The sequence below is a fragment of the Orycteropus afer genome, unplaced genomic scaffold, assembly GCF_000298275.1.
Source record: "Orycteropus afer afer isolate SDZICR_OR568_19922 unplaced genomic scaffold, OryAfe1.0 scaffold00141, whole genome shotgun sequence".
Taxonomy (NCBI): Eukaryota; Metazoa; Chordata; class Mammalia; order Tubulidentata; family Orycteropodidae; genus Orycteropus; species Orycteropus afer.
In genome coordinates, this window is record NW_006921728.1 from 6,823,730 (window position 1) to 6,843,249 (window position 19,520).

At 39.2% G+C, this 19,520-nt stretch overlaps 1 protein-coding gene across 1 annotated transcript in view; it reads left to right on the forward strand.

Annotated features, from left to right (window-relative positions):
- Nucleotides 1–19,520, forward strand: part of KIAA1328 (KIAA1328 ortholog) — a 500,809-nt gene that overhangs the window by 24,641 nt on the left and 456,648 nt on the right. Inside the window, exon 4 of the mRNA XM_042781630.1 lies at nucleotides 9,211–9,305. Within this exon, the coding sequence (XP_042637564.1) occupies nucleotides 9,211–9,305 (95 nt within the window). The remainder of the gene's footprint in view (nucleotides 1–9,210; nucleotides 9,306–19,520) is intronic.

Genomic DNA, 19,520 nt, shown 5'->3' on the forward strand with positions numbered 1-19,520 from the left:
TATTTGTCTTCAATCTCATTAATTCTCTCTTCCATCACATCAGTTCTACTCCTTTGCCCTTCCAGTGTGTTATCTATTTCTGACAATTTAGTAATAATATTCTTGATTTCTATCTTTAGATTTAGAATCATTTCTAATTTTTCATTTATTTTGTCATTTTGTTCTTGTATTTTCTTCCAAAATTCTTTTACGGTTTTTTCTATGTTTTCTTTGGTCTGTCTCTCATTCCTCTGGAGATACCCAAATATAATTCTTTTGAATTCCTTATCAGAGAGTTCCAATGTCGCTTCTTCCTCAGTGATGTGTTCTGGGTCTGTATCCTGTTCCCTTGTTTCTACCACTTTATCTTGCTTCTTTGTGTGGACTGTGATGGTCTTTTGTCTCCGAGACATTGTGGTGTTAAATTTAGATCTCTGTTAACTGTTTGTGAAGAGCAGCCAAGGGTGATTCAGGCTCTGCTTGGTGGTTTTTTTTCATTGGGCCATTGGTGGAGAAGGAGGTGGTAGCTCTCGCTCAGTAAGTGAAGTTGCAGGATGTGTGGGTGTAGTTGTATCTTATGGGGACTGTTGCTGTCTCCCACTCAGTTAGATAAAAATTATGATTGAATAACCATCAAAAAACTAAAAGCCCACGGAGAAGAAACACACCATGTAATCACACAGCAACGTAACCAAAAAAAAAAAAAAAAGGGAAAAAAGAAGAAGGAAAAGAAACAAGAAAACCTGCAATGTCTGGGGATAGAGCACTAAGAGAAAAATGGTAGAGGCACAATATAATGAAGAAAAAAATGGGAAAAATGCAAAAAGAAAAACGAAGAATGGGGTTAACCATGAGAAAAAAGGGGAAAAAATAATTTAAATTAAAAAAAAAATTTATTTTAGCTAGGAACAGGGAAAAGAATAAAAAGCTGTAAACTAGGACCTGGGAGAGGAAGAATAAAGAATAATAGTAAAAAGGACAAATGTATTAATAATAATAGTATTTTTAAAACGGACAAATACAAGCAAACTAAACACCAGGAAAAAGAGAAAAAGAATAAAAAGAAAAAGAAAAAATCGGTGGTGGACAGGGTAGGACACCCAGGCTCTGTCCGAGCACACAGACTGGGATGGAGTTCCTGCAGGCCCAGAAGGTGGGTGGGAGTGGCGGATGGCTGCACCTCTGTTCACCAAGCAGGTGTGGGGTATAAGAGTGATAAGAGGAATGTCACACCTTTTCATTCGTGTAGGTCCCAAGTATCCTTGGGGTTACTGGCAAGCAGAACTTGTTCTTAAGCCCCTGGAATCTCGGCGAGTGCTGTCTCTTTAAATATCCAAAATGGTCAAGCCACTTGTAAACATTCAAAATGGTGGAGCCCTCTGGACAGGCAAAAGTCCACAGCTCAGCCTGTCTTCCTCTTCACCACTGCTTCCCCTTTTATTCCACAGACACCAGAGCAGTCCTCCGTGCAGTCTCTGGCTAGAAGGGCTGATTTTTAGATTAATTCTTAGGTCCTACCACCACTTGGGAATCTCCAAGCTATCTGTGCCGTCAGAATCACTCAGGATCGCTGCCAGACCGCAGCTCCGTATGTCTCCTTTTCTGGTATTTTCATGCAAATTATTCTGCTAGTCCACTTCTATATCCTTCCCTTCAAGGCTCAGGGGTCTAGGATTATCTTCTGTGCCTGAGTTAATTTGTTCCCCTTTTCTTTGTTGAAGAGGGTCTATGCAGTCTTTCTGCCTATTCCGCCATCTTGGAATCCTCCTTGGCCTGTTTTCTTGAGGACATTTCCAAAGTTTAGTTTGTTACTAATGATTATGTTTAGTAATCTACATGATTTAACCATGATAAGCTCAAAGGACCTACTTGTGTTACTTTCATACCCCAGTATACCCACTTCATACCAGGATATGAATAGTTTACTTTGCCAGTTCCTATCAAAAATGAAATTTTTTTTTTAATGATTTGTTTTACTTTTTGATTAAGTCCATATTTTTTATGATTCTGTTTTATCTATTTTGTTGAGTTATTAACTCTCTTTGTTGGGTTATTTTGGTGGCTTCTTAAGGGTTACTGTATACATCTTTAACTTATCACAACCTATTTTCAAGTGATAATTTTCCATTTCGTCTATAGTAAGGACCTTTCAACAATATACTTCATTTATCGCCTCCTGATTTTGTGATACTGTTGTCATACCTATTACTTCTACACTTAACCCCCTAGAAATATTTTTATTGCTTTTGCTTTAAACAGTCAAGTTTTTTTTTAGATTGAGTTAAAGTTCACATACCATAAAATTCACTGTTTAAAAGGCTACAATTCAGCAGTTTTTAGAATATTCACTGAGCGATAACACTATTCCTGCTCTCTAATTCCAGAGCATTTCATCACCCCAAAAAGAAACCTTATATCTATAGAAGTCACCAATCAATCTCTAGTCCTCTTAGCCTCTAGTAGCTACTAATGTACTTTCTGTCTCTGAAGACTCCTTTGTTCTGGACATTTCATATAAATGGACTCATATAATATGTGGCCTTTAATAACTGGTTTCTTCCACTTAGCATAATGATTTCAAGGTTCCCCATTTTGTATCATTACATCATTCTTTTTTATGACTGATTGATATTCCATTCTATGGATATACCACCTTTTGTTTATCTATCCTAGGAGCTCTGGTGGCATAGTGCCTAAGGCATTTGACTGCTAACCAGAAGGCTGGCGGTTCAAACCCACCAGCCATTACTTAGAAGGAAGATTGAGCAATCTACTTCTGTAAAGATACAGCCTCATAAACCCAAGGAGGGGTCTCTATGAGTTGAATAGGCTCCTTGGCGGTGATTTTTTTTTAATCCTTTTATTTATAGTCAGTTCGGTTGTTCCCACTGTTTGGCTATGGACATTCATGTGCAAATTTTACTGTGAACATGTATTTTCTCTTGGGTGTATAACTAGAAATAAAATTACTGGGTCATATGTTTAACCTTTTGGGGAACTGCCAAATTTTTTCAAAGTGAGTTCACCATTTTGTATTCCCAATAGCAATATATGAGGCTTCCAATTTCTCCCCATCCTCACCAACACTTGTTTTCCCTGTCTTTTTTGATTATAGCATCTTAATAGGTAGGAAATGGTATTTCATTGAGATTTTGATTTGTATTTCCGTGGTGATGATGAGCATCTTTTCATGTGCTTCTTGACCATTTGTGTATCTTCTTTGGATAAGTGCTTATTCATATCCTTTTTAATTCAGTTGTCTTTTTGTTGTTGAGTTGTAAGAATTCTTTATATACTCCACATAAAAGTCCCTTATCAGCTAAATGCTTTCCAAGTAATTTTTCTTTCTATTGATTATCTTTTTACTTTCTCAATGATGTTATGTGGGACATGAAAGTGTTAATTTGAGGTTCAATTTTTCTTTTTTCTTATGTTGTTAGTATTTTTGTTGTCATATCTAAGAAACCATTGCCTAATCTAAGGTCACAGAGATTTTTGCCTAAGTTTTTGTAAGAGTTTTAAAGTGTTAGCTCTTATATTTAGGTTAGTGACCTAGTCTGCAGTAATTTTTGTATAATATGTCAGTTAGTTGTCCAGTTTAATTTGTTGCATGTGGATATTTAGTTGTCCCAACTACCTTTGTTAAAAGGACTATTCTTTTCCCATTGAATGATCTTGTCACCCTTGTTGAAAATCTTGCCAATAAATGTAAGGGTTTATTTCTGGTCTTTCAATTATTTTCCATTTATTTTGTATTTCTATCCTTAAACCAGTGTTTCACTGTCTTGATTACTATAGCTTTGCAGTAAGTTGTACAATCAGGAAATGTGACTTTGGGGAAGTATGGAATGTCTTTTTATGTATTTGGGTCTTTTTTATTTTCTTTCACCTATGATTTTTATTTTATAGTGTACAAATTTTGTACTTGTTTTGTTCAATTTATTCCTAATTATTTTGTTCTTTTTATATTGTTATGGAATTGATTTCTTAATTTTGCTTTCAGATTGATTTTTTTTTTGTTTTGGTTTTGTATCTTGAAGCCTGCCTGTATGCATTTATTAGTTCTTATTTAATGCTTTCTTTGTGTTTGGATCCCTTATGATTTTCTATGTATAAGATCCTTTTCATCTGCAAGTAGACATAGTTTTACTTCTTCCTTTCCAATCTGAATGCCTTTTATTTCAATTTTCTGTTAAATAAATTTTTAAATATGACAAAAATTTTTTAGGTTTACTCATATAGTTACCATTTCTGGTGTTCTTTAAAATTCTTTTGTCTACATCTGATTTCTATTTCATATTATTTTCCTTCAGCCTAAAGAACTTCTTTTAATATAATTATAGTGTGCATATGCTGATAATGCATTCTTTTTATCTTTTATGTCACCTTTGTTTTTGAAAGATACTTTTATTGCTTATAAAATTTTGATTTCATAATTTTTTCTTTCAGTACTCTAACAACATGTTGCTGCACTGTTGTCTGGTTTGCACTGTTTTGAAGAAGTCTGTTGTCATTCTTATTTTTATTCTGCTCTATTTAGTGTTTCTTAAAATTTATTCTCTAGTTGCTTTTAAGAATTTCCCTTTATCACTAGTTTGAAGCAGTTAATTATAATGTGCGTGGGGTTTCTACATGATTTTTACTTGGGGTTTGTTGAGATTTTTGAATTTGTAAGTTTATGGTTTTCGTCAAATTGGAAAAATTTTGGCCATTACTACTTCAGATATTTTTTCTGTCCTGCTCCCGCTCTTTTTGTTGAGTCCAGTTACACACAATTGAGGTTACTCCACAATTCTCTGGTTCTATTCCTTTTGTATGTGTGTGTGTGTGTGTGTGTTTATTTTTGGATAGTTTGTATTATTATGCTTTCAGATTTGTTAATCTTTTCTTCTGCAATGGTTAATCTGCCATTAATCTCAATCATTACAATTTTCATTTAAGATATTGTGGTTTTATTTTTAGAAGTTCAGTTTGGATTTTTTTTCTTCTTTCATCTTCTATGTCTTGACTTAACATGTTCAGTGTTTCAGTTTCTTACGTTGTTGTTGTTAGGGGATGTCGAGTTGTCCCTGACTCATATGACACTACGCACAGTAGAACGAAACCCTGCCCAATCCTGTGACAGCCTCACGATCCTTGCTATACCTGAGCCCATAGTTGCAGCCACTGTGTCTATCCATCTCGTTGAGGGCCTTCCCCTTCTTCATTGACCCTCCACTTTACCAAGCATGATATCCTTCTCTAGGGAATGGTTCCTTCTGACAACACGACCAAAGTAGGTGAGGCGAAGTCTGGCCATTCTCCCTTCCAGGGATCATCTGGCTGCACTTTTTCCAGGACTTATTTGTTAGTCCTTTTAGCAGTCCATGGTACTCTTAGCGTTCTCCAACACCACAACTCAAAAGCATCAACTCTTCTTTGGTCTTCCTTATTCATTGTCCAGCTCTCACTTGAATAAGAGATAATTAAAAATGCTATGGCTTGGGTTAGGCACACCTTAGTCTTCAAGGAGACATCTTTGCTCTTCATCACTTGAAAGAGGTCTTTTGCAGCAGATTTGCCCAATACAATACATCTGATTTCTGGACTGCTGCTTCCATTGGTGTTGATTGTAGAACCAAGTAATAGGAAGTCCTTGACTACTTCAATCTTTTCTCCATCCATAGTGAAGCTATTTATTGGACCAGTTGTGAGAATTTTTGTTTTCTGTATATTGAGATGTAAACCACATTGCAGACTGTAGTCTTTAATCTTCATCAGTAAGTGCTTCAAGTCATCCTCACTTTTAGCAAGCAAAGTTGTGTCATCTGCATATCTCAGGTTGTTAATGAGTCTTCCTCCAATCCTGATGCCACGTTCTTTTTCATGTAATCTGGCTTCTTGGATTATTTGCTCAGCATACAAGTTGAATAAGTGTGGTGAAAGGATACAGCCTTGACACACTCCCTTCTTGATTTTGAACCATGCAGTATGCCCTTGTTCTATTTGAATGACAGCCTCTTGATCTGTATACAGGTTTCTCGTGACTACAATCAAGTGTTCTGGAATTCCCATTCTTCTCAGTATTATCCACAATTTGTTATGATTCACACAAGCAAATGCTTTTGCATAGTCAATAAAGCATAAGTAAACATCTTTCGGGAATTCTTTGCTTTCAACTAAGATCCATCTGACATCAGTAATGATATCCCTCATTTTATGTCCTCTTCTGAATCCATCTTGCTTTTCTGGAAGCTCTCTGTCAATAAACTGCTGCAGCTGTGTTTGAATAATCTTCAGTAAGATTTTACCTGCATGTGATATCAGGAATTAATACTTACATATGGTGTTAATTAAGGATCTTTGTTCATTTTTTCTTACTCTGATAGCCTGTTGGTCTAGCATCATTTATTGAAAAGACTTCCTTTCCCCTTTTGAACTGCTTTGATACCACTGTTGTCAGTCAAATTACTGTGGAAGTATGTTCTTCCATTGTTGTATCTTTCTCTCTGGTAATCCCTATCCTAAATTTTGTTTTTATCACTCTTTTTTTGTTTTTCTGTATTAGGCATTGGCAAACCTATTTGTAAAGGGCCATATAGTAAATATTTTAGGCTTTGTGGGCCACACATTTTCTGTCTCTGCCATTGTTGTGTGAAAAATGCCATAGATAATGTTTAAATAAATGAATGTGGCTTCGTTTCAATAAAACTTTATTTACAAAAACAAGCCATGGACTAGATTTTGCTTCCAGGTCATAGATTGCCAACCCCTGTTCTATATATGTAAAGATATATTTGTCTTTAAACAAATATATTTGATTTTATATGTATTTATAACTTTTTGAGGTCACATAGTATGTAATGTGTGATAGGCATTTTTGCTTAACTTTTTTTTTTCTTGAAATTCATTTATGTTGTATGTAGCTAAATATAGTTTCTTTTAACTGATGTATAGTTTGTCAGAGTTTATTCAGTTAATTTAATTGAGAATACTTAAAATTCTCAATTGATAATACTTAATAACCTCAATTCTCAGAGCAAAGAGCTCTAGTGGTGTAGTGCCTAAGGCATTTGACTGCTAACCAGTAGGCTGGCAGTTCAGACCCACCAGCCACTCCTCAGAAGGAAGATTGGGCAATCTACTTCCATAGTGATACCTCCTCGGAAACCCAAGGAAGGGTCGCTATGAGTTGGATCCAACTCCACGGCAGTGAGATTGGCTTTTTTTGGAATATAAGAAAAAAAAAAAAAAAACCCTCAAACTCACTGCCATCAAGTTTATTCTGACTCATGGCGACCCCTCCTTGGGTTTCCAAGGCAGTATCTCTACAGAAGCAGATTGCCTTGTCTTCCTTGTGTGGAGTGGCTGGTGGGTTTGAATTGCCAGCCTTCTGGTTAGCAGTCAAATGCCTTAGGCAGTGTGCTACCAGAGCTCCTACTTAATATAAAGAAATGGTAAATAAGGACTGGAGAACTGAAAAGTCAAAAAGAAAACTCATAATTATCATATAAAAACTGTGCAAAACAGCTATCACTTTTAGTGCTGGGAGAACAGAAGGAACAAGTTGGAATTTTTTACACATAGAAGCTTGGAGTAGAGGTCCTTAGAGGAATTTGAACCTCTGATGATGGGTGTATCAGTCTGGCTGGTATTGCTCTACTGCTCTTCTCAAGGAGACTTGATAAAGGCTGGTTTTGTGAGTGCTGGAAAAATTGCAAACTGGAGTCAACCAGTCTTGCCCAGAGAGTAGAACTCTGATAGCAATGATACTAACAGGCACAGGAAGCAAACAGGAAAGAATGTGTCTCTTCTCTACCTCTAATAGATTCTAGTCTCCTCTTAGTTCTTTCTATTGGGAGAGTTTTATGGAGAGTCAAGAGGCAAAGGAAAAATGAGGTTTCCAGAGGCTCAGTCTCAGCATCACACACAAAAAAGCATGGATGTGTGGGTTTGAAGGTGAAAGTCAGTAGCTTAACATGAAGTACCTATAAAATTCCATTGCATAAGTGTCCTATAGTTTATTCTCTAATTTATAGACATTTGTGGAAATGGGTTAATGTGTGTGAAATGCTTTGCTGGCATGCATCAAAGTCTGTTGCTGTTATGTGCCATCAAGTCGGACCCGACTCATAGTGACCCCTCCTTGGGTTTCCGAGGTGGTGTCACTATGGAAGTAGATTGCCCAGCCTTCCTTCCGAGAAGTGGCTGATGGGTTTGAACCACCAGCCCTCTGGCTAGCAGTCAAGTGCCTTAGGCACTATGCTAACAGAGCTCCTGCATCAAACACTAGATATAAGTATTAACCAAACTGAACCAAACTCAGTGCTGTCAAGTTGATTTGACTCATAGGGCCCCTTCCTCGGGTTTCCGAGGCAGTATGTCTACGGAAGTTGTTGTTATGTGCTGTCCAGTCGCACCTGACTCATAGCAACCCCTCCTTGGGTTTGGAGGCGGTATTTCTACGGAAATAGATTGCCTAACCTTCCTTCCCTTCTTTCCAAGGGGTGGCTGGTGGGTGTGAACTACCATCCTTCTGATTAGCAGTCAAATGCCTTAGGCACTACACTACCAGAGCTCCTCTACAGAAGTTAGGTGTTGTTATTATAAGGAGCTCTGGCTCCACCAGCCACTCCATGTAAGGAAAACTGGGCACTCTTCTTCCCTAAAGATTTAGCACCTCAGAAACCCAATGGGGGTTGCTATGAGTTGGAATTGACTCTGGCAGTGGATTTGGTTTTTTATCATTATTATTGCCCTTTGATTTAGTGCCCTTTAGAATGAACTTTAGAATGTTTTGAATCCTTTGAATACCTCTGCTGCCAACTTTATTATACCCTTAAGCAGCCAGGGATATGGTATAAGAAATATTCCTGAAATTGGGTCTCAGTATCTTCTATTAGGTATTGTTTGGGGGATATTCATGAAGAGAAGGCTGTTTCCCTAATATTCCCTAATATTTAAGCAAGGATAGCTCTGCCTTTGAGTTTTTTACCTGTGTACTTTTCTGTGTAAATTCCGTTGTGTCCCCCACTGAGCAGTCAGTTCCTTATACTGTTTTGAATTCATGCAACAAGGCAACGCAACCACTGCTGTGGAGTCAGATCCGACTCAGTTCACAGTAGGTTTAAATGAAACTAGTAGATATCATGCCAGATATCTTTTATATTTATTTTAAGATTTATTTCTTGGGAAGACTTAAAATTTTTCTGTTCAGCAAAATTTAACCAAAAGTTTTTATTGTTGTTTTAGAATTTCCTTAGGGAAGGAATAAAGAGTGCATCATTGAAGGATTTATGCCTTGAAGACAAAAGACGCATTGCAAACTTAATTAAAGAACTGGCCAGGTGAGATGAAAGTTTATATGAAATAACATTGTTATGAAAAAGAGACAACTTTTTTTGAAAACAGAAAATTTCAGATACATAGTAATGTTATTGATACTATGGAAGCAAAACTTTTAGATAAAATATATTTTATGGGGCTTTTAAAAAAAGAAACATGGGAAACACACTTTCCAATTAACATTTTCTTATTTATTTAACTCCGTACATTGTTTGGTAGAAATCTTTTCAGCAGTCATCTATCAAGAGGGAAAATATTAAAACTTAGCTCTACTTTTGCAGTACATTAATATAGTTGTAATTAGAGGCAAGGCAGATAGAATTGATTTTTATTTTAGTCTCTTTCAAGAATATCCATTGCCATGTTGCTAACTCCTAATACTTTCAAATAAGGAAGCTTGAATTTTGAGAATTATGCTTCTTAGCTGTTTGGAAATATTGCTGTAGTTTATTAATGATGTGTATGGGACACATGTACTTTGTATACATGATTTGTCAATATTTGTTCTGCCTTAAGATCCTAAAAAGTACTTAATAAATGAAAATGCCATTTGAGAAATACAAGAGTCCCTTGGTGGTAAAAATGGTTAATGTGCTCAGCTGCTAAGTTAAAGCTTGGAGGTTAAAGTCTACCCAGAGGCATCTTGGTAGAAATGCCTGGAGATCTACTGAAAAATCAGCCATTGAAAACCCTGTGGAGCACAGTTCTGTTCTGCAACACACAGAGTTAACGGGTTCTCTAGAGAAGCAAAACCAGTGAAGCTTACATATACATATGTGTGTGTCCGTCTCTCTGACTCTGTGTGTGTGTGTGTGTGTGTGTGTACAAGTGGAGAAAGAGAGATTTATCTCAGGAAATGGCTCATACAGTTATAAGAGTAGAGGCTGGTAAATCCCAAGTCCATGGGTCAGATGTCACACTTGATGCTTCTCCTGACTCACATAACTGCAGGGGCTGATGGATCCAAGATCGGTAGGCAATATAGCAGGCTGCTGGCTGTAGAAGCTGACAAATCCAAGATCAGCAGGTAAGAAGGCAGGCTGCTAGCTCACAGGCTGTGAAGGCAAAAATCCCAAGATCATTAGGTAATATGACAGGCTGCTGTTCAAGTACAAAGAACCAGAGATCAGATGATGAAGAGCTGGATGCAGGATTCAGAGAGTTTTGCCAGAATGTCCATATATACTGGAAGCAGGCTACGCCTCTGAGGAAACTCCCTTTCACTTGATTGGCTGTTCAAAGCAGATTTCATCGTGGAGATAATTACATTATATAAGATCTCATTGTAGGGGATGACTACATCATAACTACTAAACCACTGAGAATCATGGCCCAGCCAAGTTGACACACAACCTTAACTATCAGAGTCCACCCCTCGTCAACTTGGCACCTGTACACATCTCGTTGTACCATACAGAGTCTCTAAATAAAAACAATTACAAAGTCTACTTGCACTTAACATGCTGCAACTAATACACATACAACTGAAAACAAATTAGACTCTGGAAAAAATGGGATGGGGGTGTGATCCAACCTCACAAAGGGAAGAAAGATTACGTTCAACAGCACAAGGTTGATTCCTATGATGTGGAGGTTAGACTTGCTGCCATCTCTTTCTTTCCAATTCTGATACCCATGGTCCCTCCCATGGCACTCTCTACTTCTTTGCCATATTTGATAATTTATTGCAGTATCCACACAGAACTCACAGACAACACTCACAATTATGGGGGTAATTAGGGAAGTAATAGGTTGCAATGCAGGACCAGTAATGACCCAAGATACAGTTCTTTAATCAGGACAGTTTTTTCTCAGCTGTGCCTCGGGCATACTTCTCTCTGCCCTTAGCCTCTTGGCCTTGCCCTACTCAGGCAAATGTTGCAAAGCTCTTTTAGCTCCACCACTAGGTACCCAGCAAGGCAACCCACTCTGTCAGCAAGCCTCCAATAGGAGATTTGCATTTGAAGGAAAGACCTATGGGGGAAAAAAATGACTCTTTTTTTTTAATTTTGAGCAAGAGGTTTCTCTTTGGGTACATCAAGGCGGGGAAAAGTCATTGCTGTTAGAAGAATGCCTTCCAGGACTAAAAGTTAAAAGGAGATGGTGAGTAGACAGCCTGCCATGCTGCTCTTGAGGACCGCCTGGGTCCACTTAGTGGAAGTGGGGGAGGTGCAGCAGTGAAGAAACAGGCTGAGTTTGGCACCAGTTGATCTAGTCTTTTGAGGCTGGGGATGAGAGAGGGAGGGCTGGCTGGTCTGAAGTGCAGGGGTGTGTGTGAACTCCCAAGCTTATAGCTAATACACATTAGCTTACGTTGGATGGCTAGGGGGGAGCTGACCAGAACCCAGTGGAATGAAGAGAAAGATGTTTGACACTGTGAGCTAATGTAAAGTGCTACAGTTTGATGGTTTGCTCTGAATTGTACTTGACTTATGGCCGCAGATGCTCAAAGTTCCAACTGTAACAGAAGATTCTTCAGATCAAGTAACATGCTTGTCTTCTCAGAGTACTGGTTTGGTAGAGATGGATAATTTAGAAATTGGCTATCTAAAATGAGGAGAGATAAAGGCATGAAATGGCTGCCTTACATGCTTTCATGGTTGTGTTTTTTACTTAAAATGAATGGGAAAGGGAAATTAATCTTTCAAGTATGAAAGGGCCAATGGCTAGAAGAGCTAGGGTGTGGTCTGTGGTGCAGTGAATTACCTGATATGGCTCTTCTAACCATGGTCTTTCTGACTTCCACCAGATGAATGGCTTGAGACTATGCAAATATGAGGTGCTTGTGGCCCACCAAGGGGATTGGATAGCTTACTAATAATGTAAATAAGATACATGACACCCTTGTAGGAATGAGCCTGTGCAAATAAGGTATAAGGAGCCCTAACATGGGGATTGCACAATTCTAAGGGCTGAGGCCAGGGAGTAGTGTGCCTGTAGTATGGCTGAGAAAAAGCTGTCTTGATTAAATAAATGTATCCTGAGTCATTTCTGGTACTAAATTGTAACCTGTTACTTTTCTAATAAACTACATAATCTTATTGTCTGTGAATTTTGTGTGGCTATTACAATCAATTATCAAACCCAGCAGAGAAGTAGAGGGTGCTATGGGAGGGAAAGTTGGTTTCAGAATTGGGAAGAAGGTTGGAGGTGGCAGTGTGTCTGACCTCCACCTCATAGGTATCAACTTTGGGTTGTTGATGTTCATCTTGATCCTCCTTCTCCCTTGTGAAGTTACAGGAGGTCAGATGCTGCCCCTGTGCCCTTTTTGCAGCCCCATTTGCATATTATATTTCATGGGGGAAAACAAAAATATTTGATGCATACATATGAGGAAGAAATAATAATCATAATCACAGTCCTTATTTCTGCAACTGATCACATGGTCGTAGTTAGTATTTAGAAGTACTTTCTTCCACTACCAATTCTGTACTCCCTTTGCTCTCAGAAAGAACCTCAACTGGTCTTGGTTCTTTGACTGGTGGGCCCTGAAGGTTCTGGGCCATTAGTCTTCATGTTTGAATTGGGTTGCTATAGTTTTCCACTGACTTTAATCACAGGGCATGGTAGTACTAAGAGATAATCTAAAGTATCTCCTGTATTCCAGACACACTCTTCTGTACCTCCATTATGTAATATCAATCTGATTTCCCCTTGGTAATCAGGATCAGTCACATCAGCCAGTACTGTAGCTCCTTTCTTTCTCTGTTGATCCAGAGGTATGTGGAGCTCGAAGTGGCCAGGTCACATTCTTAGCTTCCAGTTCAGTGGAATCAGTTTTGTGTCTCTAGGTAGGAGTATTCCTCTCTTTGGAACTAAGAGCTCCCAACCTGCAGAGCATGGGGTCACAGGGACAGGAAGTAAAAATTCTACAAGTGGATCACTGCAGATAATAGTGAATGGTTCCACTCCCATTTCCATCCCTTCATTCTTGGAGTGGTGAATCCTAGCTTTTGAGGAACCAGCACCATATATTGGGCACTGGTTTAGCCTCCTGGAGAACATTGCCCCAACCATGCAAGATATTGCCACTTAGCTGGCACCTTAATTCCATCATCACTGCCAGCCAGCTGCTTGGGGACCATGTTGGGGAACATGGTAAGGGCAGTGAATTCCATGAGCAGGCACCCAGTGCTACACTTCATTTGCTGTGAAGTGAATTGCTTGATCCTCAGCAATGCTGTAAGTCCATGGATGGTAGTTTTGGCAGAAGCATTGTGTTCAGGGAAGGCAAATCCATGTCCAGGGTAAGGGTCTTTTCCAGTAAGAACAAAATGCTGCCCTTTCCATGATGGAAGTGGTACAGTGTAATCATCCTGCTGCCAGGTTTCTGGTTGATCGCCTAAAAGAATGGTTCTATATCATGGGCTCAGTGTTTGTCTGTGCTTCTGGCAGATTGGACTCTCAGCAGTGGTTGTAACCAAGTTGGCCTTGGTGAGTGGAAGTGCATTTTGCTGAGCCATGCATAACTACCATCCCTGCTACCATGCCCACTGTGTTCATGAGCCCATTGGGCAATAATAAGAGTGGCTGGGAAAACAGGATGACTTGTTTCTGTAGAATGTGCCATCCTATCCACTTGATTGTTAAAATACTCCTCTGCTGGGGTCACCCTTTGGTGAGCATTCATGTGAGATACGTATCTTTGGCCCATTCAAAGAAGTCTATCCACATACCTCTTTCCCATACCTCCTTGTTACCAAATTTTCCTTCCAAGTCCCTGACCATCCAGGCAAACCATTAGCCACTGCTCATAAATAAGTATACAGTTGAACATCTGGCCATTTCTCCTTCCAAGAAAAGTGAAAAACCAGGTGCACTGCTCAAAGCTCTGCCCATTGGGAGGATTTCCCTTTACTGCTATCCTTTTGGGAGGTCCCAGAAAGGTGCTGCAGTGGTGCTGCTGTCTACTTTCAAGTGGTGGCTTCATGTCATGCAGAACCTTCTGTAAATCAGGCACAAGTTTTTTTTCTTCCTTTAGCTGATCCTAAGGAACTCCCCACCAGCCATAGGTGCAGACTGGGAGAGGGAAGGTACTGTGACTGGAGTGGAGAACATGGACATTTGGGCCACTTGCTCATGCAACTTACTTGTGCCTTCAGGTCCTGCTTGAGCCTGATCTCTTATATACTACATTTAATGATAGAGTGCTGCTGTGCATGTCCAACTTGATGACTCTGTGGATCAGGCAACAACAGCTTCATGATGGGCAGCTCAGGCCACCTGGTGACTTGGTGGCCCATGGTTAGTTGCTCGGTCTCTACTAAGGTCCAGTAACAACCCAAAAGGTTTTTCTCAAAAGGATAATAGTTACCTATAGAGGATGGCAGGGCTTTGTCACAAAACCCTGAGGGGCTATGCTGTGATTCATGAATAGAGGCCTGCCAAAGACTCAAAACAGTATCTCATCTGCCACTGACAACTTCAAGTACCATTGGATCAGCTGGATCATATGGCCAAGTGACACAGTGGCTTGCACAGCAGCCTGAACCTGTTGCAGAGCCTTCTTTTATTCTGGGCCCCACTCAAAACTAGCAGCTTTTCTAGTCACTTAATATATAGGCTGGAGTAGCACACCCAAGTGAAGGATATGTTGCCTCCAAAATCCAAAGAGGCCCACCAGGCATTATGCCTTATTTTCAGTTGTAGGAGAGGCCAGATGCAATAACTTATCCTTCACTGTAGTAGGAATATCTCAACATGCCCCACACCACTGGACTCCTGGAAATTTTACTGAGATGGAAGGTGTTTGAATTTTTTTTTTTTTTTTTTGAGTTAATTTCCTACCATCTAGCATGCAAAGAAGGAGATCTGGTGGTGTAGTGGTTAAGGCATTTGGCTGCTAACCAAAAAATTGGTGGTTCAAATTCACCAGCTGCTCCATGGTGGAAAGATGAGGCATTCTGCTTCTGTAAAGACTTACAGCCGTGGAAACCCTATTAGACAGTCCTACTTTGTCTTATAGGGGCTCTAAGAGTTGGAATTGACTTGATGGCAGTGTTTTATTTATTTTTGTACCATACACATATCTTAACCAGTAAGTTCAGAGTCATTGATTCTTCTTCCTTACTAGGTCCAATCTGCATAATGTCATCAATTTAACAGACCACTGTGATGTCTTTTGGTAGGGAAAGAGGATCAAGGTCCCTGCAGACTAAATTTCTGACATAGTGCTGGAGAATTGATAATCCTTTTGAGGTATGGCAGTGCAGGTGTATTGCCATCCTTGCCAACTGAACACACACTACTTCTGGTGGTCTTTTGAAACCAAAATTAAGCAAAAACATTGACTGTATCAGTAGCTGCAGGCCAGGTACCGGAAGATGTATTAATTTGCTCAAGCAGTGAAACCACATCTAGAAAAGGAGCTGCAATTAGAGTCACCACTTGGTTAAGTTTAAAACAATCCATCATTCTCCAAGATCCATTTGGTTTTTGCACAGGCCAAATAGATGAGTTAAATGGGGTTGTGGTGGGAATCACTATCCCTGCATCATTCATGTCTTTGATGGTGGCTCTAATCTCTGCAGTCTATCCAGGAATGTGATTTTAATTTTGGTTTACTATTTTCCTAAATTGAGGCAGTTCTAATAGCTTACACGTGTTATTTACCACCATAGTAGCCCTTCCTCTGCATATTAGGGACCCAGTGTGGGGGCTCTTCCAGTTGCTAAGTATATCTGTTCTAGTTATTCATTTGGGAACTGGGGAAATCAGTATAGGATGGGTTCAGGGAATAGCTGGATCTGCTGTGAGAGGGACTTTAGCTAAGACTCCATCAATAACTTGACCTCAAATTCAGTCTGATCCAACATGTTCCTTGTGCCATTATCCCACAACCTTAATAATCATTCCCACACATATTCCAGAAGTTTCTGTTGGTACATATTAGAAAAATCAAGCAGTTCTTTTGGAGTGTAGTACTGACTAGGGGGCCACAGTGATGTTTAGGCCTCCTGAAATTAATGTCAATTCAGAGCCAGTGTCCAGGAATCCCTGAAAAGTCTATAGATACTTTCCTTTGGGGAAAGACTGGGAGAAGGATTAACAGTATAAATTTTCTTTTTCCAGTGTGTTGAGGTGCTTCCTCAAGGGGACATGACCTCCCCTTTTTTCAAGGGACTGTGGGTCTGTAAACTGTCTCAAGTCTGGGATTGATTAAGGGGCCATAACTTTATATTCTGATGATTCAAAATAGACTGCTATTCATTTGACCTAGAATTCTTCTGCTTGTATAGATCAAGTAAATATTTAGTAGCTTTCCCATCTGTTTCACCCCCTTGGGACACCATGCCTAAGTAGCCAGCACCTAAGTCTATACAGTCAAATTGTCCTGAATACTGCTTTGACTCTGCTGTCCATTATGGTAATCACACTCAGTAATTTTTGTTGATGAAGTGGTGCCACTTGGCCTTCAACCACTACAGTGTCTAATCAGTCTCATTGTAGTCAGGTGTCTTAACTCAATTAGGCCAGGTCCCATTGTCAAATCTGACTTACATAAACTAGCAATCACAGCAGTCTTCAAGGACACTGACTCACAAATTTATTTCTCACTGTTGGGTAAAAAATATGTTCTCCCCACACTTCATGTATGGGTCTATGGGTCTAATCTGATAAATCCACTCTATCATGGCAATTTCCCTCAGCCTGTGGATACATTCTACATTATACCAAGGTAGGTCAAATATTCATCTTGACTTAGTGTAAGCCACTGCATAATCTATTGTCAAGTAAACCAACCAAGTAAACTATTAGATCCTTTCCTAACTTTTCAAAGTGAAACCTTGAGTGAAGAATCTGTGCTTAGTGGGCCCAAATCAATCAATTCAGTCTGATCCAACATGTTCCTTGTGCCATTATTCCACAACCTTAATAATCATTCCCACACATATTCCAAAAGTTTCTGTTGGTACATATTAGAAAAATCAAGCAGTTCATTTGGAGTGTAGCATACCTCTTTCTGGGTCAAACCTTGTACTTCACCCTTTGGGGCTCATTGGGGCTTACATCTAGTTATAGGTCTAGAAGCAATGGTGGGTAGTGGGGTGGTTCCTGGAAACATTCATCAGTGTCTAGTAAAGCATCTGGCTCAGACATTGATTGCCCTAGACAATGCCTAGGTGCAGACATGGATGATATCTCAGGCAAGGACTCATCTGGTACTGCTGATTTGGTCTCATTAAATGGGAGTAAGAGGGCTGGAACTTCTGGTAGGAGTGATTAAAAGAAATTTAGGGATTCAGTGTCCTCATCTTCCTACTATCTGCTCCTATGTCCCCATCCCAAGTTTCAGGATCCTGTTTGATCCCAATTAATGCCCTCATTTTAACTTCAGTCATCATTCATTGAAGTTGGCAATTCAAATGGCTTTGTAATTCTGCCACTCTTATGATAAGACGCTGGGTTTGGTTTTCAGCAAATCAGCTCTTTTACTACAAGAGAAAAAGTATTCTTTCAGGGCAGAAGTGGAAACATTGAGGTCTTTTACGTGGGACTTGAGCTGTGACTCCAAAGTCCTGAGCTCATCTCTTTCTTTTATGACTTTGTCTAGTATAAATAGGACCAATCAACTAGCTTCCTTATACTTCTCATTGTGACAGCATTTCAGAAAAGTATCAGACATGCAATCACCAGAGTCTCATTTCTCACCAATACTTGATCTATTTATGGTGACATTTTGGTTATTAATATTGCCATTTCATGTCAAGGATGATCAGTGCCCTCTTCACTAATGGAAGCAGAGACACCAGTGCCTTTAATACCAATCAGACTTTAGAAACAATTTAGAAAACTCATCTTTATGATTTTGCTTCTCTAGAACCACTCTCCATACCAAATGTGTTAGGCTGTGTTCTCTAGAGAAGCAAAACCAGTGAAGCATTTTTATATATATATAAAGAGAATGAGAGAGAGAGAGGAAGAAATTTATCTCAAGGAAATGGCTGACACAATTGTAGAGGCTGGCAAGTTCCAAATCCATGGGTCAGATGTCATGCTCCAGGCTTCTGCTGACTCACATAGCTTCAGGGGGCTGATGGACCCAAGATTGGCAGGCAGTACAGCAGGCTGTTGGCTGGGGAGGCTGATGAATCCAAGCTCAGTAGGTAAGATGGCAGGCCACTTGCAGCCTGCAAAGGCAACAGTTTTAAGATCAGCAGGAATTATAGCAGGCTGCTGGTTCAAGTCCAGAAAACTAGATGGAGGTCAGTTGATGATGAGCCAGATGCAGGATCCAGATTGAGCAAAAAGCCAAAGAGCTTTTTGTCAGAACATCCATATATATTGGAAACACGCCACACCCTGAGGAAAGTTCCTTTCAACTGATTGGCTGCACGTAGGAGATCTCATTATGGAGGTGATTACATTATCATATCTCATCATGGGTGATGACTACATCGTAATTGCTAAACCAGTAAGAATCATTCCCCAGCCAAGTTGACACATAGCCTGTACTTTCACAAGTCAGAAGCAACTTGACTGTACTAGCATGTGGTCGTGTAATGACTAATGACATAGTGCATCATTTCATGTGTTTCTTGGCCATTGTATATCTTGTTTAGAGAAACGTCTATTTAAGTCCTTTGCCCTTTTTTTTTTAATTGAGTTTTTTTGGTTTTTTTTTGGTTGTTGTTGAATTATAGAAGTTCTTTATATTTTAGATATTAAACTGGTATCAGATATGTTTCCCAAGTATTTTCTTCCATCCTAAACATGGTCTCTTCATCAAAAGTTATTTGATGTACAAAACATGTTTATTTTGGTAAGTCTGATTTATTTATTCACATTTTGTTACTCATTCTTTTGTGTCATATCTAAGAATCTAGTATGAAAAATAAGGTCTTGAAGTTTTAGCTAGGTATTTACCTCTAAGAATTTCAGTTTCAGTTTTTATATTTAGATCGTTGATGCATTTTGAATTAATTTTTGTATATAGTGTGAAGTAAAGGTCTTACTTCATTCTTTTATATCTGTAGATCTAGTTATCCCAGCATCATTTATTGAAGAGATGATTTTTTCACCATCAAAATGTTGGACTCAGGTCCTGAAAGGAGTATCGGTGTAAGGAAGCTACCACTGACTCGATAATGCAAAAGCAAAAGGAAAGTTTATTAGCTAGCTCGAGCTAGGGTCTCAGCTTACACCGACACAGCGGTTTGGGCAAAAGACCCCGTGCTCTCCTACTATTACATTTTTATAGGAAAAATATAGGGTGG